The sequence below is a fragment of the Tiliqua scincoides genome, chromosome 2, assembly GCF_035046505.1.
Source record: "Tiliqua scincoides isolate rTilSci1 chromosome 2, rTilSci1.hap2, whole genome shotgun sequence".
Taxonomy (NCBI): domain Eukaryota; kingdom Metazoa; phylum Chordata; class Lepidosauria; order Squamata; family Scincidae; genus Tiliqua; species Tiliqua scincoides.
Window position 1 is genome coordinate 263,595,713 of NC_089822.1, and position 25,864 is coordinate 263,621,576.

General features: G+C 47.1%; 1 protein-coding gene across 2 annotated transcripts; it reads right to left on the minus strand.

The window, feature by feature from the left end:
* Positions 1–2,257: 2,257 nt before the first annotated feature.
* Positions 2,258–9,723, minus strand: LOC136640341 (zinc finger and SCAN domain-containing protein 12-like). 2 transcript variants are annotated; one of them, XM_066615394.1, is made up of 7 exons: positions 9,657–9,723; positions 8,753–9,479; positions 7,216–7,357; positions 6,737–6,834; positions 5,364–5,487; positions 5,117–5,224; positions 2,258–3,986 (listed from the first exon to the last, which is right to left on the minus strand). In XM_066615394.1, the coding sequence occupies exons 2-7, from the start codon at positions 9,455–9,457 to the stop codon at positions 2,464–2,466; spliced, it is 2,700 nt and encodes an 899-aa protein (XP_066471491.1). In that variant the 5' UTR covers positions 9,458–9,479; positions 9,657–9,723; the 3' UTR covers positions 2,258–2,463. The 2 variants fall into 2 exon arrangements, with proteins under 2 accessions (XP_066471491.1, XP_066471490.1); XM_066615393.1 differs by having other exon boundaries at positions 8,753–9,485.
* Positions 9,724–25,864: the final 16,141 nt, after the last annotated feature.

The following is a 25,864-nucleotide window of genomic DNA, read 5'->3' on the forward strand; positions in this document are numbered from 1 at the left end:
TGTGGAAGTCCGGACTGCCTCATAAAGAGCCTCTTTGTTGTTTGACCACCATCATATACGCAGTCCATCATTAAGCAAACAGTTGTTAAGTGGTGCACACTTGTAATACCATTGTGTTATATATCAATCAAAACATAATTTCAGGCAGAATTCAGTGAAACAAGCCCCACTGAAATATCTCTATTCTATCAAAAGCTATAGCCCAGGGGTGCTCACACTTTTTTGGCTCAAGAGCTACTTTGAAACCCAGCAAGGCCCGGAGATCTACCAGAGTTTTTTTTACAGTGTTCGCACCATCATAACATATAACATTTATGTGTACAATGTATGTTGGTGTACCTTGAGCCCCACTGAGTATAACAGGACTTACTCCTGAGTAGACATGCTTAGGATTAGGCTGTGAGGCTGCAATCCTAGCCACACTTACCTGGGAGTAAGCCCCATTGAGTACAATGGGCCTTACTCCCGGCATTTCCTCCCAGAGGCACCTGAAGGGGGGGGTCGGCACTCCGCGATCTACTCATTTTGCTTCGCGATCTACTGGTAGATCGCGATCCACCTATTGAGCACCCCTGCTATAGCCAAAAACCCAGAAAAGCAAAACATAGCTGCCTTATGCAACAAAAAGTGGATTACACTGTGAATAAAGAGCTTGTTGCAAGCATGCTCTTAGAAACCACATGTATTCTGCATCAACATACGTATGTTTTGCCTTACAAGAAAACAGCTTTGTTTATATGACAGACCACACATTCGGCTTGCTGGGCATTCCTTTCATGTTTTGATTTGGGTTCTGCTCTCGCATGTTCACTGCAGATGTGAAACTGATTATATATAAGTTCAGTAAGAGAGAATGTTCACTGTCTGCCCTTCTTTTCCAGCCATTATTATTCATTTCATATCATGACTATTACTGAGAATATTTTTGTCATGGGGAGGGTCCCAAAAATTTATCGGCCCCACATGCCAAATGACCTTTGTACTGCCCTGCAGAACTTAGTGCTTTGCACCCCCCCTCACTACACCACTGGAGAGAAGTGTGTGTGTGCGCCCACGTGTGACAGGGTGGGCCAGAAGCAGGTATACAGGACTGATCAGGTCACGTTTAGTCTCTTAAGTGCTTGAAATGTCCTCCATCAGTGTTGCAACATCCCTGGAACCTGCCCCCAACACTGCAACACACCAATCCTGGTTAGCTGTCCATAAATGAAAAACAAAAATGGAAAGAAATGACCACGATCCAACCTGTACTGCACACCTACTTTGGCCCACCCTCTACATATGCATTTGTGCATATACAAATATGTGAAGAAATTCAAAAATACAATCTAACTTTTTTATTTATATAAAGAAGCTTAATTGTATAAAGGTGGTGGTCGGTGTTCCACGCTGGTCACACCTGGCTTCTCACTGACTCTGATGCAGGGGAATGGGAGGACTCTGACCAAAAGTTGGAGAATGGTGCTAATAGCGAAAAAGAGGCTTCTGTAGGCCTCTGATTTGATAGAGGGATGTTGCCTGACTGCTTAGTTAACAGCAAATGTGGCATCTCTGAAAAGAGAAAAGTAACGTGTACCATCTTAGTCTAACGCAGTTAACACAGCCTGCCTGTGCGACCTACACTGTGCCGGAGCTTGCTTATAGTGGCAGCCCATCTGCACAGAATGGGGGTCGCGCTTTGGACCACCATAAAGCATGATGCTTGAGTTCTGGATGTGCAGTGGGCCCATAGGATTGGGGCATATGTCTAATGCAGTTATCTGACACATCCCCTTTTGCTAGGAGGGGTATGGCTGACAATTCCAAAAGGCTGCCCATCAAAGACTAACTGGTAAAAAAAAAGCACACTCAAATGACACATCCAAGAGTATACAACATTTAAAGAATGAATAGGATAGGCTACAAAGGCTGCAGTGATACCCTGGGCCATGGAAGCACCTTGAGTTTTCACTTTGCAGTGATTGTTACACAATTATTTGCACATTCCTTTTTACACCTGTAGGGTCTCCTCTTCTGCAAGTATTATATGTGTGTCTCTCTCATTACCTAGTAGCCCTGCTTTTTTTTTCTCAAAGTACTTGGTTTGCATTATGTATATCACAGTGGTTAGGAATAACCGGTGCCTTTGTTCTCTTACAGTGCAACCCTGTGTATGTCTACTCAGAAGTCAATCCTATTGTGTTCAATGGAGCTTACTTTTAGGAAAGTGTGGATAGGACTGCAGCCTTGATGAAAAGGCATCGTTTATCACACTCTGTTGTCATTTTTCCTGCTCTTTCTTCATTGAGATGGTAGCATAATAAGAACAGGTTGTTTATTTCTTCCACTGAGTTTTCTTGGTCCATTATAGAATTGGGTTTTTTTAAAATGTTTTAGAAACACAAATGCAAGTGAACAGAACTGTTCATGTAACATTATGTTATGAACACTTCTTTCTTGCTTGTCAAAGGTCACACTAAACTGTTACGAGCACAAGCGAGGGTTGGCCTCTCCTGTTGGGTTTTCTCTGACTACAGAAGCCAAGGGGGGAGAATGAAGATAGGAATTTTGGGTACGGGAATTTACAGCTGAATCCTGGTCAAGTTTCTCTCCAGTATGAATTTTGTGATGCCTTAACAAATGTGATCTCCGAGAGAACCTTTTCCTGCACTCAGTGCATTGGTGTGGTTTTCTCCCTGTGTGGATGGTCTGATGACTCCTTAGATGTGTCACATCTCTGAACTGCTTTCCACACTCAGGACATTTGTGAGGTCTCTCTCCACTATGGATTTTCTGATGTCTTAACAATTGTGCTCTCCAAGAGAAGCATTTTCCACACTCGGGACACTGGTGTGGTGTTTTTCCTGTGTGGATTGTCTGATGACTCTTCAAATCTGCTACATCTCTGAAGTGCTTTCCACACTCAGGGCATCTGTGAGGTTTCTCTCCAGTATGAATGATCTGATGCCTTAACAAATGTGATTTCCGTGAGAATTTTTTTCTACACTCAGGGCACTGGTGTGGTTTTTGCCCTGTGTGGATGGCCTGATGACTCTTCAGATTTGTTACATCTCTGAACTGCTTTCCACACTCAGGGCATTTGTGAGGTTTCTCTCCAGTATGGGTTTTCTGATGTCTTAACAATTGTGCTCTCCAGGAGAAACATTTTCCACACTCGGGACACTGGTGTCGTGTTTTTCCTGAATGGATTGTCTGATGACTCCTCAAATCCGCCACATCTCTGAAGCACTTCCCACATTCAGGGCACGTGTGAGGTTTTATTCCAGTATGAATTATCTCGTGCCTTAACAAATGTGATTTCCGAGAGAATTTTTTCCTACACACAGGGCACTGGTACGGTTTTTTCCCTGTGTGGACTGTCTCGTGTCTCCTCACATCTGTCATATATCTGAAACGCTTTCCACATTCAGGGCACTTGTGAGGTTTCTCTCCAGTATGAATGTTCTGATGCCTTAATAAATTTGATCTCCAAGAGAAACTTTTCCCACAATCAGGGCATGTGTGAGGATTCTCCACAGTATGAATTATCTCGTGTTTTGTTAATGAATCGGAATGGATACGTACCCCAACCTCTAGGCAATCATAATTTTTCACATCCGTCTGGCTACTGTGATGTTTCTCAAGGTCTGAATTCGGCAGGATCTTTCCCCCCAGTGGGGTGTCTTCATTGCACTCTTCTCCACTGTGTTCAAGAATAAGTCCCGACTTAGAATGGTACCTTCTGCCATACTTGGAAAATGATGCCTTTTCCCCCTCTGTATCCACTGGGCTGGGATTGTTGTAGGCAGGTCCAAGACCTTCCTGGAGCTTACCAGATTCCTTGCATCTCATACGTGGTTCTGTTCCTTGCCTGCTGGTAGATGCAAATCTTTCCTCTGCTGTCACCGGCACATTCCCTGCTATTGTCCTGGGTATTTCATGTGATTCATTTCTTCCAACCAGAGGATTCTTCACCTTGAGCTGAGTTCCTGTCCCATCATCTGATTCTGAGTAGACAAAGAGAGCAACATGTTCTAGTGACTTCTTTTCAAGCTTCCTGCAACATCCTCAGTGCCATCTTTCCCCTTATGCTCCTTTTATAGCCTCTCAAGGCTACTCCCATGCCCTATTCTTATCCAGGGATGTGACCACTCTCTGTTCAAATACTGAACCAAACTTGTCTGAGAAAGAAGCACAGATTCGACTTCTGGATGCAGAGATCCCGGTGCTTACACAACTCTGAAATGTGGCTAGTTTTGCATGCCAGATTTTACTTCCATTACTCAGTAGGAGGAAGAATGATGCAGCCAAAAGGCTCTTTCCTTGGCCACTGGGATTCTCATTCAGCCCTGCTTGACACCACACCATTGGGCTACGGTCAGGTCATCAGGCCACTTTAAAGTTGGTCTTGGGTTTCTCTACAGACACATTTGACTTTGTCTTTTAATATTTGTTATTACACTACTAATAAAAGGCTAAACAAATAGAGCTATCCCAGTAGCAGCTACTGCAATTTTTCTGCACAGATGCAGAGAAATGAAAAACCCCTCTTGGCCTTTTCAACATAACTGAGAAGGCAATTCTATTTTGCTGCTGAGCCAGTCAGTGCACGCTCCCTGTGCTGGCTACAGAAGGCCAGATGAGCAGGGTAGGTTTGGGCCAACTGGCTCAGTGTGTTGTGGGAGGGTGAAAGAGGAAGGGGGCGTCTTAGGGCAAGGGAGGGTGGTATAGGAAGTGGGGCTGGGTTTGGCCTCAGCAGTACAGGCCAAATCCTAACCCCCACTCCTGGCCTTGCAGCCTTACATGGGCTGCTTGGATTTGCACCAGCTAGATTTGTGGGACAGATCCAAGTAACTCCATAGGGCAGGCTGGTGCTCGACATGGGGGAAGGGGAAAAATATCCCCTTGCCCTGAATTGACCTTACCCTACACCTAACCTGAGCTGGAAACAGTGCAGGCCATGTGGTCAGCCTGTTCCAGAGCAGGTTAGGACTGAGCCGTCCATCTGTTACTGCCAGCTGTAAGAAAATCTGAGCAATGTACTTCTGGATGAGAAGAAACATAATTAGGAATGTCTTCCTGAAAGAAACCAGGTATTGTCACCTTTTGCAAGAAGAATTCCACTCCAACTACTTACCAGACTCCTGCCCGGGGAGTCTCTGACTTGCCACAGAATCCAGGAGGAATGTCTCTTCCTTTTTCACTGGATGGGGAGCAAGGCCAAGTCGGGGACTGAAAGCTCCCTCTTGTGTACAGAAGGAGAAACAAGCAAACGTTTACTTCTCATGCATTCAAAAGAAAATTCATGGATTCCTATCCTTTTATATTGCATTCTTTTTTTCTATTTCACAATAAATCAATAAGATGTAACCTCAGGTCCTTACCTATGGAACCCACATTTTCGCCATCCTCCGGCAGAACTTGCCAGAATGTGGTCTGTTGATTTGATTGCATTGGAGTCTGCTCAACCATGTGCAAAGTCCCACCTGTCTTACTAGGGCTCATCATCTGCAAGAAACAAGAAAACATCCCCACCCCAACTTCAAAATGTGTTGCACAAAGAACAGAGGAAATTTTCAGGTGTGAGAACACACACTTTTAACTCCAACGTCCAGAAGAATTAAGACAGATTCTGCTTTCATGAACAGAATGGTGGGCCTTTGTGATTGGTGGGCCACTGTGAGATACAGGAAGCTGGAATAGATGGGCCTTTGGCCTGATCCAGCCGGGCTCCTCTCATTTTCTTAAATATCAGCCTGCTACAATCAATTAGCCAAGGTATGCTCGGACAGGTGAGCTGGCCATTGTGTGTGTGTGTGTGTGTGTGTGTGTGTGTGTTGTACTGCCAATGTGCTTTATGTTATGTGGTTAAGACTAGAAGGGGACCTAGGAATTAGGTTGCCGGTCAGGAGTTATAAGTGGATGGTAGACAGGATGCATGGTTTCATACCAAGGTGGTAATCTGGAAGAGGGAGCTGAACCCTGTCTTGCTTCCCCTCCTGCATCCATTCCTGCCAGCTGCTTATATCCCAGGGTGGGCCTTGAAACCGGAAAGACACTTTGCTGGGAGAAAAATGGGACCCCAGGACGGAAGCAGAGGCCAGAGTTTGGCATGCACTGGACAACGCACCACTTTTCTGGGTAAAATGGCTGCACGGACAGATGTTTGACAGTGACCTTTGGCTGCAATTTTATGTACACCAGGCAGCAAGGTGCCTTTTACTCACTCATGCAGTCATGTCAGCAACCCTACCATGTGGATGTGTCCTCCTCCTTTAGATCAGGACCCCATCCACGAGGCTCAGTCATTTAGAGGCAGCCCCATGGAATCCACTCATGGATAAGTGAGCCCCCAGGTGGCGGGATGCCTGCAAGATGCCTCTTCTCATGTAACAGTTCATTTTCACAAGTGTCCCCCTTGTCTTGCCTTCCATGCATTTGCTCCTCAGTGGCCATGCACACTGCACACACCCTGCACACTGATTTAAAAACAAAGAGGGTGTTTGTTTGTTTGCTTAAGGATATCCTAGAAAAACACAGTCATCCTCCAGCATCCTACTGAGAGTTCAAAATGGTACGCTGTGCATCATACAGTGCCTTAAATGTCTGCACATGTGCATTCACACCTGTGCATGTGTTCCCCAGAAACAACATACAACTATATTGGTCCTAGGATGGACTGGCCCTGGTTATCTCCAACACAAGAACATGGCTGCTACCTGGTTCATGAGTCTGCCTTCACCTCGCACAAACCAACCTGTTCCACTTGGACACCAAGAGCCTTGGCCAGCTCAACTTCAGCCATGTCCTGACCTTCTGGGGGAAGCAACAAAGTTGGACGTGTGATTCCAGTGCCTGTGAGGGGAGGAAGGGACATTTTAGGAGAAAGAGGATTCTTCCAGCTCTTCAAGCTTAGAGGCAGTCAGAGGCAAAGCAGGGCAGAATCCTGTCCCTTGAACAGCTGTGGGCAAAGAGTTGGGTACAGAGATTCTGTAATTTTAATGGCAGGGAAACCTTCCCCTGCTAAAAGTCTCTCGACACTACCCCAATAATGTAAGCAAAATGACTATACCTGGAAAGAAGAGGCATGTTTAACAGCTGCCTTCTCATCCTCTGCATCACCCCTTCCAATGCCCAAACTCCCACATGGCTGCTACAGGTACAGAATGTTGATCTCCCTTTACATTTCATCACCCTAATCATGACAGTACTTATCATCACATGCTGAACCCTTACCTGTCAAAGTGAGCTCCCCACCAACATTTTGCTCGGTGCCTTTGAATATCTCTGCATGTTCTTTGCAGCTCTCCACCTGAATGATGCCCACGGCTCCCTCCTTTGCCTCCAGGGGACCCAAAGCCCACTCCTGCAATGGCTCCTGGAGCAGTGAAGAGAAAAGAAATATGGCTTGCTCCCTTAGATCTGACTTCCTTTGGTGGATAATTCCAGAAGTGGTATCTGAGAATTAAGCTCTCTGTAGCTTTCTAGGTCTCTTGCAGCTGAGCAAGCTATGTAAGGGAAAGAGCCAAGTATGGTGACCAAGTTTTTTCCCCATCTCAACTCCTGGGCTGCTAAGACTGACAGGGCAAATTCAGGGTTCCCTCCCTACTGCCATTTACATTTGGGGAAACGTTATGCCTGTAGATTTTCAGTCCTGTTGTGCTTTTTTCCTCCTCATACTTAAGCCACTTATATGCCTGGCATAGGTCTGAAAAGCTCCATAGGTGACCTGGAACCTGATGTGGAGGCGAATGGAAAAGTTTTTTACTTACCTCCACTCTGCCTTCAGGTCTGCTTTCCACCCCCCACACAGCATGTAGCACACACAGATGTCACCCAGTGAGGGGGACAGGATTGGGCATAAGAGTATCACTGCATGCATATCTACCCAGAAGGAAGACCCATGGAGTTCAATGGGTCTTACTCCCTGGTCACCGTGCATAGCAGTGATTTCCAAACTTCTCCTCAGAAGCTGGGAACCAGGTAAGTTTTTGCAGGGGCGGGGTCCCAAATGGAAATGTTTTCAGCAGCTGAAAGGGCTACAGAAGGGGCTGAGAGTCCCCTAAACCCTCCCAATGGCCAGCACTAGGGCTCAGTTACATTTAACAGCCCCTGTTTGCTGTCATGCCTATCATTCCCCAGCCACCCCCCCTTAAGGGGGAATGGACTTCTTCCGGTTCTCCTGGTGAGGCCTGACCCATCGGTTTGGGAACCGCTGGCATACAGGATTGCAGACTTGCTTGAATGTGTTCTTGAAAGGATTACATATACTGAAAGGTATTAAATAGTGAAGAAACAGTATAAATAGTATCAACGCACTTTCTGGAATCAATGTTAACAAGCAAATCTGATGATTTTCAACATTACAGTTGTTCTTGGATTCACGTGCCTTTTTTAGACACAAATAATACATACAGTATAAATTCAAAACATGTTTTTTGTATCTAACACAGATGTTTGTACTCATTTAACTTTACTCAATCAATGTGAAATAATTGAAATGGTACAAAGATGTCCATCCTGAATGGCTGCACCCAATGTAGCACTTCCTCCAATTACTGATTCATAAAAGTGTTAGCCTGAACTTCTTTCATCCGATTTCAGAGATGCTTTTATGGTAAAAAATGTTCAGTGGTGGGAGGTGAAAGTTTTGGTCTCTACTACCTGCCATTAATTCTCTCCAGTTTTAGCTGAAGCTTGGCAAGTGGTTCTAACAACCCATTCTACATTCTGTGTCTGCTTAGGGATCTTGGAATTAATATTAAGACCTCACCTGCCATGTCACTGTGTTGTCCTCCCTCTGGTTCCTCAGGAAATCCTCCAGCAGGGCCACAGCCTGGGCACAGCTCTCTGGCCCTCCTGCTCGGATCCAGTTCTGGACGTCCACTGGCAAGCTGGCCAGGAACTGCTCCAGGACCAGCAGCTCCAGGATCTGCTCCTTCGTATGCCTCTCTGGCTTCAGCCACTGGCAGCAAAGCTCCTGCAGTTGGCTGTACATCCTTCGCGGGTCTCCCAGCTCCTGGCAGCAGAACTGCCGGAAGTGCTGACGCTGTATCTCCCTTCTCAGGGCATCCCCTCTCAAGATGGCAGCCTTCACTTTCCCATAGTCCTCCTTGTCTCTGGCTGCCAGGAGGCTGAAGGCCTGCTGGGCTTCTCCACTCAGGGCAGGCACGAGCCGAGCCACCCACTCTCCTCTGGGCCATTGACAGGCTTCAGCCACTTGTTCAAAGGAGGCCAAGAAGGCCTTGGCATCATCCCAGGGTGTGGCCTCTGACAGTTGGAGGTTCCCCCATGCAGAGTATGGAGTCTGCAGGGTCTGGAGAAACTGCTGCCATTGGGCTTCCCAGCACTGTTGCAACCCCCTGCCTGACTCCTCTTGTGGCTCCATCACAGATTCAGGCTGATCTCTGCTTGGGGCTTTTCCTGCCCCTCCTGATCCCTCTTCTGCTTCTGGACCTTCACATGTTTCATCATTCATGGCTTTGCTCCTGGTTCCACTCCTGCAACTTTGAAAACAGAGACTAAGGCTGAGATTCTGGAGAAGTGATTTAGGCAAACACCTATGTTCCCAAATCCCTGATCTTGTTTGAAAGAGGGAAGAGGAAAGGATCCAATTTCTGCCTTGGCAGATCTTATTGTACTCCCAAAAAGAATGACTCACAGTTGTTGAGTTTTACCTGGTGACAAAAGAGTTGCAAATGTCAGAGCCTCCCAGCAATCCAAGGCCTTTCCCTGAAGGTATTCCTGAGCTGAAAAGCAAATTTTCTCCTTAGATAAAGACAGCACAGGGGAACCTTTAGAACACAAGGAAAATAAAGAGTGATGCATTTGGGAGAGACACCTCCCTAGACTCTCCCTCAGCTGTTCTAACTTCATCTAGTATAGCTCCTTTGTTAGTGGCTGTTTGCTGAGGTTTCTTCTGCTTATTTTTTCAGCCCCTGAACCCTTTTGAGACAGGGCCTTTTTTTTTTTTGTACAGGGGGGCCCTGTATCCACAGATCCCATACTCAGGGATTCATAAGAACATAAGAACATAAGAACAGCCCCACTGGATCAGGCCATAGGCCCATCTAGTCCAGCTTCCTGTATCTCACAGCGGCCCACCAAATGCCCCAGGGAGCACACCAGATAACAAGAGACCTCATCCTGGTGCTCTCCCCTACATCTGGCATTCTGACTTAACCCATTCCTAAAATCAGGAGGTTGCGCATACACATCATGGCTTGTACCCCATAATGGATTTTTCCTCCAGAAACTCGTCCAATCCCCTTTTAAAGGCGTCTAGGCTAGACGCCAGCACCACATCCTGTGGCAAGGAGTTCCACAGACCGACCACGCGCTGAGTAAAGAAATATTTTCTTTTGTCTGTCCTAACCCGCCCAACACTCAATTTTAGTGGATGTCCCCTGGTTCTGGTATTATGTGAGAGTGTAAAGAGCATCTCCCTATCCACTCTGTCCATCCCCTGCATAATTTTGTATGTCTCAATCATGTCCCCCCTCAAGCGTCTCTTTTCTAGGCTGAAGAGGCCCAAACGCCGTAGCCTTTCCTCATAAGGAAGGTGCCCCAGCCCCGTAATCATCTTAGTCGCTCTCTTTTGCACCTTTTCCATTTCCACTATGTCTTTTTTGAGATGCGGCGACCAGAACTGGACACAATACTCCAGGTGTGGCCTTACCATAGATTTGTACAACGGCATTATAATACTAACCGTTTTGTTCTCAATACCCTTCCTAATGATCCCAAGCATAGAATTGGCCTTCTTCACTGCTGCCGCACATTGGGTCGACACTTTCATCGACCTGTCCACCACCACCCCAAGATCTCTCTCCTGATCTGTCACAGACAGCTCAGAACCCATCAGCCTATATCTAAAGTTTTGATTTTTTGCCCCAATGTGCATGACTTTACACTTACTGACATTGAAGCGCATCTGCCATTTTGCTGCCCATTCTGCCAGTCTGGAGAGATCCTTCTGGAGCTCCTCACAATCACTTCTGGTCTTTACCACTCGGAAAAGTTTGGTGTCATCTGCAAACTTAGCCACTTCACTGCTCAACCCTGTCTCCAGGTCATTTATGAAGAGGTTGAAAAGCACCGGTTCCAGGACAGATCCTTGGGGCACACCGCTTTTCACCTCTCTCCATTGTGAAAATTGCCCATTGACACCCACTCTCTGCTTCCTGGCCTCCAACCAGTTCTCAATCCACGAGAGGACCTGTCCTCTAATTCCCTGACTGTGGAGTTTTTTCAGTAGCCTTTGGTGAGGGACAGTGTCAAACGCCTTCTGAAAGTCCAGATATATAATGTCCACGGGTTCTCCCGCATCCACATGCCTGTTGACCTTTTCAAAGAATTCTATAAGGTTCGTGAGGCAAGACTTACCCTTACAGAAGCCATGCTGACTCTCCCTCAGCAAGGCCTGTTCGTCTATGTGTTTTGAGATCCTATCTTTGATGAGGCATTCCACCATCTTACCCGGTATAGATGTTAGGCTGACCGGCCTATAGTTTCCCGGGTCCCCCCTCTTTCCCTTTTTAAAAATAGGCGTGACATTTGCTATCCTCCAATCTTCTGGTACCGTGGCCGTTTTGAGGGACAAGTTGCATACCTTAGTCAAGAGATCTGCAACTTCATTCTTCAATTCCTTAATAACCCTTGGGTGGATGCCATCAGGGCCCGGTGACTTATTGATCTTTAATTTATCAATGAGGTCTGAAACATCTTCTCTTTTAACCTCTATCTGACTTAACTCCTCGGTTAGGAGGGGCCGTTCGGGCAGCGGTATCTGCCCGAGGTCTTCTGCCGTGAAGACAGATGCAAAGAACTCATTTAATTTCTCTGCCATCTCTAAGTCTCCTTTTATCTCCCCTTTCCCTCCCTCACCATCCAGAGGGCCAACCGCTTCTCTGGCGGGTTTCCTGCTTCTAACATATTTGAAGAAGCTTTTATTATTCCCCTTAATGTTGCTGGCCATGCGTTCCTCATAGTCTCGCTTGGTCTCCCCTATCACCTTCTTACATTTCTTTTGCCACAGTTTATGTTCCTTTTTATTCTCTTCATTAGGGCAAGACTTCCATTTACGGAAGGAAGCTTCCTTGCCCTTCACAGCCTCTCTAACTTGGCTGGTTAGCCATGCGGGCACTCTCCTGGATTTAGTGGAACCCTTCTTTCTTTGTGGTATACACCTCTGCTGGGCCTCTATTACTGTTGTTTTAAGCAGCCTCCATGCACTCTGGAGAGACTGGACTCTTTTTACCCTCCCTTTCAACCTCCTTCTAACCAGCCTCCTCATTTGAGGGAAGTCCGCCCGTCGGAAGTCAAGGGTTTTTGTTAGAGATTTGCCTGGTATTCTTCCCCCAACGTGCACGTCAAAACGGATCGCAGCATGATCACTGTTCCCCAATGGCTCAGTAACGTTTACATCTCTAACCAGGTCCTGCGTACCGCACAAAATTAAATCCAGAGTCACCTGTCCTCTGGTGGGCTCCGTGACTAGCTGATCTAAGCCACAGTCATTTAGCACGTCAAGAAATCCGGTTTCCTTATCGTGACCAGAACACAAATTGACCCAGTCAATATGAGGATAATTGAAGTCCCCCATGATTACAACCCTGTCCTTCCTTGTCACCTCCCTGATCTGTTTCCTCATTTCAAGGTCCCCATCAGATTTCTGGTCTGGAGGACGATAGCACACCCCCAGTATTACATCGCTGCTCAAGCCTGGTAATTTAACCCACAGAGATTCTACGGTGGAGTCGGACCCACCTTCAATCTCTACTTTGCTGGATTCTATCCCTTCCTTAACATAAAGGGCCACCCCACCTCCAACACGCCCCTGCCTGTCCCTCCTGTAGAGTTTATAGCCCGGGATTGCGGTATCCCACTGATTCTCCGCATTCCACCAGGTTTCCGTTATGCCCACTATGTCAATATTTTCCCTTGTCACCAGACATTCCAGTTCTCCCACCTTTGCTCGTAGACTTCGGGCATTCGCATAAAAGCATTTATACACGGAATGCCCCAGGATGGGCTGCTTATTCGCTCCTTTGTCCCCGCATCCTCTCATTGTGCCAAACCGTCTATCACATCCCATCTCCCTACCTTTCCCAATTTCTTCTCCTACCCTGCCTTTGTCTTGTTGTTCTCTAACCTCCCCATCCTCATCCCATAGGGATGAGGAGTCCCGAACCGGATGCCCCTCGGCTCCTGTCGGCCTTCCCCCAGGGATCAGTTTAAAAGCTGCTCTGCCACCTTTTTAATGTTATGCGCCAGCAGTCTGGTTCCATTCTGGTTCAAATGGAGCCCGTCCCTCTTGTACAGGCCTCGCTTGTCCCAAAACGTTCCCCAGTGCCTAATGAATCTAAACTCCTCACCCCCCTGTACCCCACCATCGCCCTCCAAGGGAGGGTCCCTCCAGAGGGTCTTCTGAGAATCCGCCCGCAGCCTCCACTGGGCTCAGAAAGATTGAAAATAGCAAAAAAAAAAAAAAAGTACTTCCAGTTTTTCGTGAAAAGTGGAAGTGATGATTTTAATGCCTTATAGAAACGCTTTATTGCCTTATATAAAGGCTACTTCCAATTTTTTCGTGAAAGCCGGAAGTGATGTTTTTAATGACTTATAAGCCTCTCCAGGAACTTCCCCAAGTCTCAGAATGCCTATAAGGTATAAAAAGTCACTCTTTTTTTTGCCAAAACAGCCATTCTGAAGCCCTCACTAGTAGCAGGCAGTCACAGGCTGCCTCTGCGGGCATTAGAAGATCCTCCAGACCCGACCAGATCTCAGCTCCAAACAGGTTCGGTGGGTGGGGGGGACCCGTGGTTTCCCTTCCTTATTCTGTTCGGGGAACAGAATCCCCAGGGATAATGCAGGATAATAAGGATAATAATGTCTTCCTTATTATTATTAGGATCATTCACTAAATTGTTTACTGCTAGTAGTACTGTACAGTGCATTCAGTATACACTTTACATTTAACAGAAGCAGAAGCCAGGGCACTGCCCTGAAGTGCTTGCAGTCAAAATTTAGGGGAATGGGGACAGTTAGGCAAGGGATACAACAAGGGATGGACATGAGCCAATTCCTTCTACAGCCCTGTAGACTTCCTTTCACTTGGGTGATAGGGACTGAGGGGTTAATACTTGGGTTTCATGGCACAGAGGGGCTTTGAATTAAAGCATGTTTTCCCATCTGGAGGGAAGGAAATCTATGGCAAGCTGCCTTTCTCTCTGGTAGGGCAGAGCAGTCAATTGCTCCTCCTATAGGTTCTCTATTGTCCATATTCCTTCTCTCTTTCCCTCCTTGTCCCCACCCAACTCTCCTGCAGCAATTCAAAAATAAAGTCCGCTTCCAAGAAAGGGGAAGGCTTCCCCCTTGACATCCCTACCCCCTTCTCAAATTCCTCCAGTGCTCTAGAAGTCACTATTTAACCTTTTCAATCTTCCTAAAAACATCCCTGAGGTGCCTGGTTACCTGCTTATCAAATCCTCCTCCCTCTTGAAATGTATAGCACTCACGTCAAACAAGTCTCTCAGGGCCTTACAACAACCCCACAATGTAGTCCATTGAAGATGCGGAGAGCAAGAGGTACCAAGTTGTTTGGGATGCCCATGAGTGGCTCTGGAGTAACCACCCTTTGGGTGCAGATGCCCGATGTGCTTGCTGTAAGAAATTAGGTGGTCCCAGGGTACTGTGATTTTTGGCCCTTCTTGGCTTCAGCTCATTTCATAGAATCAGATTGTCTGTGTGTAGCTTAGTCAAGAGCAGTCAAGGAGATGCCAGCAGGACTGTGGACAGCTAGCAGACTGTAGGGGCAAAGAGGGGAGTTGCACCTCCCAAACCATAAACTTGGAGACACGGAGAGACAGACAGAGGAGCCTGAGGGGGGACATGTTTGAGAGGTCCAAAATTATGCAAGGGATGGAGTGGATAGAGGGATGCTCTTTTCCCTCTCACACAATACCAGAACCAGGGGACCTCCACTAAAATTGAGTGTTGGGAGAGTTAGAACAAAAAACTGAAAATATTTCTTTACCCAGCCTGTAATTAATATGTGGAATTCCTTGCCACAAGATGTGGTGAAGGCATCTGACCTAGATGCCCTCAAAAGTGGATTGGACAGATTTCTAGAAGAAAAGATCATCACAACTTAAAAGCCATAATGAGTGGTATGTGTAACCTCCTGATTTCAGAAGTAGGCTACCTCAGAATGCCAGATGTGAGGGAGACCACCAGGATGCAGGTCTCTTGTTGTCTTGTGTGCTCTGAGGCATCTGGTGGACCCCTGTGAGATGCCACGCAGCTCCTAAGGCTGGCCCTGCTCTGGCTTCTACCTCACAGTGCTTAAGAATATAAGAACATAAGAACAGCCCCACTGGAGCAGGCCATAGGCCCATCTAGTCCAGCTTCCTGTATCTCACAGTGGCCCACCAAATGCCCCAGGGAGCACACCAGATAACAAGAGACCTCATCCTGGTGCCCTCCCTTGCATCTGGCATTCTGACATAACCCATTTCTAAAATCAGGAGGTTGTGCATACACATCATGGCTTGTACCCCGTAATGGAGTTTTCCTCCAGAAACTTGTCCAATCCCCTTTTAAAGGCGTCCAGGCCAGACGCCATCACCACATCCTGTGGCAATGAGAAGTAGTGAGAACTTGTTGATCAAGCCAAGAAAGTGACTCCAGAACTTGCTGGCATTGCTCTGGGTGACGAGCAGTTGGGACCAGAATCTCAAGGCAGCCCCCTTGGAGGCTGCAAGGGCCAGGGGCTCACATCACACTGTTCAACAGACTGAGCAAGGAAGGTCTAAGGTAAGGGCGCCTCCATGCATGCACACCCCCCCAAAAAACCTGCAAAGAAGGAGGTGATCTGCTTCTCCACCACCTTCCTGATGTGGTCCCTTCAGATGAACCCAGACCTGCTTGTGGGATGCCAGAACCACCAATGCCTGCTGCTTGGAGGATGGATAGGGCACAGGAGCAATGGGGGGCAGTGTCACCTGAGGCACAGACCCTAAATGCGAATATGGCACTCCCACCTTTCCTTTTTTAGGTGGCTTCCCACCTTAGTTTTGGTTTGGATCAGTGGTTCCCAACCTTTAGTGGCCCGCAGACCACTGAGGCAAAAATTAAAATTGACATGGACCACATGCAACCCCACATCCCTGCACACACAAAAATACAATTAAATTTGTCATAATTAAAGAAGATTTATTAGAGAGGTATTCAATTTATGACTTATAGAGAAGATTTTGTTGTTGGCTGAGGCTGCAGGTCGTCCGTTCTTTGTCCTCTCTGATGGTCTATGGGGGAGCATCTCCTGAGCGAGCACTGTCCCATGGACTACCAGAGATGGTGGAGAATGGACTGCCCACAGCTGGCACTTCAGCCCACTCTGATGGTCCATGGGGGAATGCCTACTCAGTGAGATGCTGGAAATGATCAAAGGTGATCTTGTTTTTTCTGAGGGTCTTGCGGACCACCTAAGAACATAAGAAGAGCCCCGCTGGATCAGGCCAAAGGCCCATCTAGTCCAGCTTCCTGCATCTCACAGCGGCCCACCAAATGCCCCGGGGAGCACACCAGATAACAAGAGACCTCATCCTGGTGCCCTCCCTTGCATCTGGCCTTCTGACATAAACCATTTCTAAAATCAGGAGGTTGCGCATACACATCAAGGCTTGTAACCCGTAATGGATTTTTCCTCCAGAAGAGGAAAACTGACCACAGGGTGGGAAACAGTGGTTTGGATAGTGCTTTTTCTTTTTTTGCTATTTCTTTATGTGCTTTTGTGCTTTATGTGCTTTTGTGCTTTATGTGCTTATGTCCCGGATTGGCCTTTTCAGCCATACTAGACGCTGTGCCAGAACCACCTTTCAGAGCGCGATGCCATAGTCTTTCGAGACTGAAGGTTGCCTATACAATTTATGTGCTTATTTTTTTCCCCCTTAAATTTTATTATATTACATAAACAGAACAAAAACAAAAAGAAGAGAGTATAACATTGATATGTGCTTATGAATTACTTTTTTAAAAAGGGAAAAAAATATTTATGTGCTTATTTTTAATCACTGCTGCATTTTATGCTTTATTGTATTGGGTCTGTGACTTTATGATGGCATATTCTGGCTTTTCTTCTACAGCTTTTTGCTTTTTTATCTGTATTTTAATGAACTTTGTAATCTGACCTGGATGCCCAGTTGTGGGGGAACATATAAGACCGTAAGAAGAGCCCCGCTGGATCAGGCCAAAGGCCCATCTAGTCCAGCTTCCTGTATCTCACAGTGGAAGGGGGACGGGGGAGGGCAGAGTATCAATCTTTTAAAAAATAAATTACCTGAATTTGTTACAGGATAGGCCCATCTATAAGGCCAACTGAGACAGTTGCCTCAGGCTGATTGGCAGGGGACACCCACCTCTGTGTATCCACCTGCCTCCACTGCTCTTTGATTTGGAAAGGGAAGAAGGGGATGAACCAAACAGGCAGTGTGGAGGAGATGCAAGCTAGAACTTCCCTTTCCAATTGAGAGAGTTGGTGGTGCAGACCCTGCAGCAGCAGGAGGAAAGAACAGGCCATGCTGCCTCTGGCACCAGAAAGTTGTGGGCCAGACCTGGATGCACTTAGTTCTGACAAGTCATGCTGACAAGTTCTTTGCCCCTCAGAAGCATGCAGATCTTTTATTACACCAGATGTTGAAAAGACCGCTGAGTTCTCGCTGAGTTCTCGCTTCACTGAGACCACCAAGTTCTTGCTTCTGCCTGGCTCCTCTTGTGGCACTCTCCCTCCTCCTCCTTGGTTCAGATTCAGGCTGATCTCTGCCTGAGACTTCACCTGTCCACCCAGATCTCCCTTGTCTATTTCTGGACCTTCACATGTTTGCTCACTCGTGGCTTGGCCCCGCTCCTGCAAAACTGAGACTTAGGGACAGCCTTCCAGAGAAACTGATTTAGGCAACCGAGCACCTTTGCTCTCAAAGCCCTGATCTTGCTTGAAGGAGGGAGGAGGAAGTGACCCGGTTTCTGCCTGCCTGGCTGCACTTATGGGGCTCTCCAAAGGATGGCTCAGGGTGACAAAGGAGCTGCAAGTGTCAGAGGCTCCCAGCAGTCCAAGGCCTTGCTTGCCATGGAGACCTTCCTGAGCTGAAAGGGGAGCTTCCTCCTGAGCTAGAGAGACACACGCACAGTGGAGCATTTAATGCACAAGGGGGAGGAAAGGGGCAGGTATTCAGGACAGACACGTCAGTGGTGCCTCAAGGGGCAGCGAGCAGGTGAAGTTGGCACATCAGTGTTTTGTGTGCCTGAGAAACTGCAGATCTGTTGAATTTCTGCCTGCCACGCCATGCCAGGAGAAGGTGGCAACCTGGGGGGTGTCTGAGGGGTCTGATCCTCAGCCCCAGTTGAGCTCCTGCTCGTGGGCTCATTCAGCACCACCAGGGACTGGGAAAGCCTCCAGCTCATCCTCTGCCCGCCTGGCCTGCCAGTCACACTGGGGGGGACGGGACGGACACGCAGCGCCCCCTTCGCAAGACCATCTGCATCAACCAGCCCTTTTCCTCTCCCTCCTGCTGAGCCCCGCCCGGGCTGGCACTGAGCCCCCCGCAGGATCCCTCCCGGGCAGCGTCCCCACCACCCGGAGCCGGCCGGGGGCTGCGCTGGGCTGGGCTGCGGGGGTCGCACTCCCGGGCTGGAGCCTCCGCGGGCTCCGCTACTGCAGGGACTCACCGGGGCGCAGCGATCCCGTCTCCGGCCAGGCGGCTCCGCTCAGCCTCCGTCCCTGCTGCGCCTCCCCTTCCTGCCGCCTCCTTCCCTTCCCCGCCCGTGCCCAGCAGCATCCCCGCCCCTGCTCCGCCCCGGACCCTCCACGCGCCTCCCGGCAGAGGGAGGGAGGGAGCAAGGCCCACTCCTGCCCTCCAGCCTCGCCCTCCCCGGCTCCCGGACCGGGATGCGCAGGCGGGCTGAGATCCTGCCCCCCTCCATCCCTCCCAGGACCGGGCTGCTTTCCGCTCCCTCCTGCTGGGCTCCTTTTGGCTGCTTAATTCCACCGTGCCAACAGCACAAGCCTATGCTTGTCTACTCAGAAGTAAGCCCCATTATGTTCAGTGGGACTTACTTCCAGGTAAGTGTGCACAGGATTGTAGCCTGAGAGCCCAGCGTATGCTGGTCTACTCAGAAGTAAGTCCCATTATAGTCAATGGCACTTACTCCCAGGAAAGTATGCATAGGATCGCAGCCTGAGTCTCCCTGAATCCTTGTTGAGAAGGGCAGCTTCTGAGTACGGTGTGTTGGAAGAAGAAATGACTTCAGGCTCTGCCCAGGTTCTGAATCCACCCAGTGAACTGACTTATGGGCCTCACTTATCCTCTAGGGCCAGCTCAGTGTTTTAAAAAGCCGCCCTGGGTGGGACGAGGACCTTCCTCCTTAGAAATCCCTTTTCCCCTTTGGCAAAGAAGGTATTTTACAATGGGAATAAAACAAACACATTGTACTTCCCCCCACCCCCCAGGCTGGGACCCGTGAAATAACTCAACAAATAGCAGGTCTTGTTTATTAAGGCAAAGGCCAAGTCATTCAGGTGACAGATAGATAGAACCCCACATGGAATGCAGGATAGAACCCCACATGGAAGCAATTCATTGACAGAGGAAATACAAACTTATTGGGCTGACACGTAAAGGTTTTAGACCAGCGCCTCTCAACGTTTGCCCTCCACTGCACCACTTCACATGGCCCACCTGTTTGAAGTACTAGCGGAAGTAACTGGTGATGACATCTGGGTTGGGAGGCCAGACAAACACCAGTAAGAGGTTCAGGGTGGATGGGAGGGTTTTTGTGACTGTGGAAAAGCATACACCCCTGGTGGCTGGGGGATAAGAATAGGCCCTCGGTTTGGCTGTACTTGTCCTAAGAGGCGACTAAATAGCCACCAGGTAGATGGGACTCATTAGCCTGGGAAGGCAGCTCATCTGACAGAAGGAAAACTCTGATCCCAAACCTCCACTGCCTTGTGGCTACATCCAGTTATGGAAGAGGCTTCAGGAGTCAACCTCGAGGCAAAATCCAGAGCCAGAACCACTGAGGCAATTCATGGCTGAACACAGTCACGTTCTGGCAACTCCTGCAACGCCGCTGGAACCAACCATATTGGCTTCTGCCTTTCCATTGGACCATTGGAGAGGGGGGATTTGCTGCATGGGTAACAGTCTATCCTCCATATCTACTTTACCCAGGCTTTGTGCACTGGAGAGGACACTGTTCCAGAACCACCATTCAGAGCGCAATACCATAGTCTTCCGAAACTGAAGGATGTCAACTAAACTAAGGAAAAGCGTACTTTGAAGCTCTGCTTGTGGAACCAAGAGTCCTAACACTGTTTGTAGAGTCAAGTTCCCGGTCTTGCTGCTAGGCAACAGGTGTCCAGGAGCCCCACAACTACCACCAGACATCACCCAAGTACCACTGGTTGAGAAACACTGTTCTAGACTAGGTGGACCCTAGAGTCATCTAGCACTGCCTATCTCAGAACAGAGAGAGTATAGGGGCCAAGAACATCTGCTGGGTGGTCCCTGGTCCAAATCACACAAGAGCCACAGCGTGAAAAATGCAACTGAAATGCACCACTATTTACACAGAAGCTGCTCCCCAGTATACAAACACACATACCCTGCTAGGACCAACCTGATTCACCTATCACCAAAAAGAGAAGGGGGAAAAGCATTCTCTGGTGAAGTGGAATGGGACAATTCACAAAGTCAGGAAATGGTGCAGAGAGTGAAGCAGTGGCTTCTGTGGGCCTCCGATTTCTACAGAAGGCTGCTGACTGACTGCTCAGTTAATGAAGAAGCGTCCAGAATGCAGCATCTCTGAAAGAGGAAAGAAGGGAACATGTACTGTCTTACAGCCCAATCCACTAGAGTACATGCTGCATCCTGCGGGGCAGTCCCAGAGGTCATCTCCAAGTAAGGGAACATTTGTTCCCTTGCATCGGGGTGAGCCTCTGCTACCATAATGCATCTACTTGGACAGCAGCAGCAATTTTGCTTGTGCAACTCTGATTTGACCCACAAAGGTGGATTGAGACTGAGAGAGGGAGAGAGGATATCAGTACTGCCCCCGTTCAGTCCTTGACATATGTGCCACCCTGCCCTGTACCAAATCTTTCCATTTCTGTCAAGGGTGCTCCTGTATTTAATAGGTATAACTTTGACCCAAACTCTTCCCATGTTTGAGACACTTGCAGCCCAATCCCTCTGTAGCATTCCATGACATTCCAGGCTGAATCAGCTGGGATGGGTGGGAACCCCAGAAAAAAAAGAGGTGAAAAAAGAAGCCATTGTACACAACACACACAAGGGCAGGGTGAAGGACTGTCAACAGAGGGAAATTGTTGGGGGGGAGAGAGGTACAGCATGGGGGGAGGGCGGAATGGGGGAAGGCAAGAGACATGGCAGAAGCAGAAGGGGGTGGTAACCCTTGAGGATGACTTGCGCTGGATGATATTCCCCTCCAGTGCCAGCTGATTCAACCCTTTTCTGTCCTTGGACATGCACCAGCTAAAGAGCTGGCACAGGTCCATGGAGACCCATTGCCCATCAAGGGGCTGATAAGGCAAAATATTTTCCCATTTCCCACCCAAGCCTTCCAGTGGCCCCTCCCCCACATAGCATGCAATGTAGCTCATTTTGGCACAGCTACGGCCATTGTGTAGTGCAGCCCTGGCAGGGAAAATAAGAGGACTGGGCTGATCCAGGCGTCTCACTTCTCTAGGAGCTGCCTGATATGTGATAACCTTCTCACCCCAGAGATATTTCCCTCATTTTTGAAGCATTTAAAATGTATTTATCCCATGCAAGTTCTATGGGGAGGCAGGACATGTACTCTTTGTCCGCCACACTTCCCGTACTGAGAACATTCTGACATTTCCTCTCTAGGTGAATACTCTGAATTTTTGCTCATCTACTCTACCAGTAAAGCTTCTCCCACAAACAATTCATGCCGTTTCATAAGGGTTCTGATTTTTCTTTGAACTCTGTCTGCTCTAAACCATGCCTCACCCCTGACACGTTCATGTTTTCTCCCTTCAACACGTGCTCCTTAATGTCCCTTTAGTGCCACCCTATTTCCCACACTCAGGACATAAAAAATGGCATGATGCTCTTTGAGATAAGTTTCTTCTATACTCTCTGCCATTATTCTGGCCCTGATCCTTCCTGCTGAAAATTCTCCATATTGGTCAAATTCTCTTGCCACTGCAGAAGTTAGAATGAGGAATTTTGCCCATGCTGTTCACTGCTGTTCTTTCACCTCCTTTTTCCTGGGGTTCCTGCCCAAACCAACACGAGTACTTGTATACATTCTACCAGACAAGCCAATACATTCATCTTCTTTATCCAAATCATTTCTTCTACAGTTGCTATTCACAGGGTGGGGCATGGAGTTCTGTATGGCCATGAGGACTTTGCTAACCCAAGTCATGTTACTGAACAGTGACCACCGTTTCTCATCCAGTCAATATAATTACGCAGCAGTGAGCCCATCAATGTTCAAACTCCTTCCCTGTAACACTGCTTTAGAAAATTGCAGCACACACCAACCAACCTCTTACAAGACAAAATATGCCATTGAAATTATCATAGTTTGAGAAAACACTGGACCTTCACAGCCCAATCCTATGCATGTCTACTCAGAAGAAAGTCTCATCAGAGTCAGTGGGACTTACTCCCAGGAAAGTGTGGATAGGATTGAACTGTGAGTCTACTATCTGCTAGTATCCTACATAAGCTATCTGGTGACTAATCAGTGTTTTTTCTCAGTTAAGCTTTTCCTACACAAAGTACACCCATAAGATTTCTCTCAGTACGAATTTTCTGATGGCCTGATAAATGTGACCGCCCAAGGAAGCCTCTTCCACAGTTGGGGCATTTGTGAGGTTCCCCCTGTGTGAATCATCCGAAGTTTTTTACACACAGGACATTGATGATTTCTTTCTTTTGCGGATCTTTTCATGTTTTAATAAATTTGATTTCTGAGCAAAGCTTCTTCCAAAGTCGAGACATGTGTGAGGTTTCTCTCCAGTATGAATGCTCTGATGTCTTAATATACCTGATCTGTGAGAGAAGCTTTTGCCACAGTCAAGACATTTGTGAGGGTTTTCTCTGGTATGAATGTCCCACTGTCTTACTAAATCTGATTTAAGAAAGTCTTCTCCAGTCAGAGCATTTGTGAAGTTTCTCTCCTGCGTGTATCTTCTGATGGCGCACCAAACTAGATTTTTTAGTGACTCTTGACTCTTCCACAGTCAAGACATTTATGAGGTTTCTCTCCTGTGTGAATTATCTGATGGTTTAGCAACTGTGTTCCCCAATAGAAATTTTTTCCACATTCAGGATGTGGTTTCTCTCCTATTGGGAGGATCTTTTCCACTAAATGGGGGGCCTTCACTGCAATCTTCTCCACTGTGTTCAAAAACAAGTTCTGACATAGGATGGTACCTTCTGCCATAATCGGAAAATAATGCCTTTCCCCCCTCTGTATCTACTGGGCTGGGATCGCTGCAGGCAGGTCCAAGACCTTCCTGGAGCTTACCAGATTCCTTGCATCTCATATGTGACTCCATTCCCTGTTTGCTGTTGTACTCAAGACCTTTCTTCTGCATTTCAATGGTCACTGGCACATTCTCTTGGGTTTTCCCTTGTCCTTTCCTGGGTGTTTCCACTGGCTTACTTCTTACAAACTGAGAATTCTTCACCTTGAATTGAGTTCCATCCCTCTCATCTGAAGAGACAGAGAGAGAAATTTTGTATATGTTCAGGTGAACTCTTTTCACGCTTCCTTCAGCATCCTCATTCCCACCTGTCCCTTTGTGCCCACCTTGCTTTCCACCCAATTGAAGATACCCCCAAATCAAGTTCCTACCCAGGCAAGTGAACATATGCTGTAAAAGGGTAAACATCTATATGATAGGGCATTTAGATGATTGTATTATATATATAACTTGATATATGATAGGTGAATGATGAATGAAAAATGATATTGAGGTAAATTTAGAGAAGGAAATTGATTAAGATACTTAATGATTTATTAGTTTTAGTGATATATGACAATATATGATTTCCTGCACCCCTTTTTTGTGTAGTGAAGTGTTATGTCCTTTGTGTTATGTGTGTTTGTTTATATTTGTCTTTTATTTCCTGCACCCCTTTTTGTGTAGTGAAGTGCGTTATGTCCTTTGTGTTATGTGTTATGTGTGTTTGCTTATATTTGTCTTTGAAAAATATTACAAAATTTTTTTAAAAAAAGGTAAACACCACGTTTCTCTGCCAGAAAAAAACCAGATCTGCTTCTTGACTTTGGGAATCCTAGTGCTTACACAACTCAGGAAAAATGGCTATTTTGTATCACAAATTTTACTTTTGATACTCAGCAGGAGGGGGAATGATGCAAGACAATGAAGATTTTTCCCTGAACCACTGGAATTCTTATTCAGCCCTGCCCAATTCCATACTATTGGCCTACTTCCAGGCTGATCTTGGGAGATTAAGGGCACATTTAACTTTGTCTTTTTATTTGTGTTATCCTATTCCCCTTCCACTCCCTTATGTAGCATCTGTGTACATTGTCAATGACTAAGAAGGACCTGATTTTTTTCAATGCTTATTTTACTGTACTGCACCTAACACACACCTTTAGGCAGTTCATAAATTAGGACACCTTTAACTGTGTCTTTTTATTGTTCTCACTTACTGCACTACTAATAAAAAGATTAAGCAAGCCCAGCAGTAAATTCTTCAAGGGCCTTGAATGCATAAAGAAAGGGAAAAATATGAGAATGGAGAAGCCGCTCTTGGATTTCTATTCATTGATCACTATATCCTGATGTATTGCATTCTTTTTTCTGTTTCACAATAAGTCAACAAGATGTAAATGAAACATTAACATTGTATATACACTTCATGGTTGTCATGAATATGTGCAGTTCAGGCCTAGTAGCATTGCAAAGCCTGAACCAAAGTAACCCAGTAACAAAGAATGGCTTGAATCCTAGCTGAAAGGTATTTACAACTCATGGAAGGTGATAAATGTAGCACCTCAGTAGCCAGAGAGGTACCCAGGACTCCCCAGTGGGGAGGGGGAGAACTAAGAGAACTAGCATCCAGCCCCACTTCGAGAAGATTCTGTCCCCAAGAGTTCTGATTGGGCAATTTGAAATGAGTAGAGTCTCACACCATCCTCTTGGCAAGAGAAGTATAAGAACCAAGCCCAAAGGGGTGTCTTTTTGGCCTTTTGCCCTTTGTCTTCGTCTTTGGTCTTTGTCTTTTGGCATGGGTGCACATCCTGCCCCAGGCCAGGACCATGTGGCCTCATAGGTAACTGAGGATCTACAAAAGAAGCTGACACAGGTGAGCATTAGGAAATAATAGAGATAGCCAGTTAGCTTTGTTGTTTTATGCTGATATGTTCCTAGAAGTTTTATGCCTCTAGCATTTGCTGCCTTTTATAACTTTTTGTAACCCTATGTACTTAATAAAGTAAAAATCCTTTTACCATGTTGGTTCATTGTCTGTTGGGGACAAAGGTTCAGAATCCTGCCTAGCCGTTCAGCAAGCTACCAAAAATCCTCATTGTGGACTAGAAACTTGAGGACTGAGACTTTAAGTAAAGAAAGTGCTCAGTGCCTACAAGGTATATAGTTAAGCCTAGAGGGTCTCGGTGTCCCTGGACTGAGGCACTGGCTCTTACAGGGTGGTGGCAGTACTACCGAACAGGGATCTTTGAGGGCTCTAGGGTTCAGAACCAACAACTCTGAGCACCCCAAAACCCTGGGAGTGAGCACAAGCGTACGACAATGGTCATGATGCATTCTGGGGCAACATTGGGGGGAAAAGAG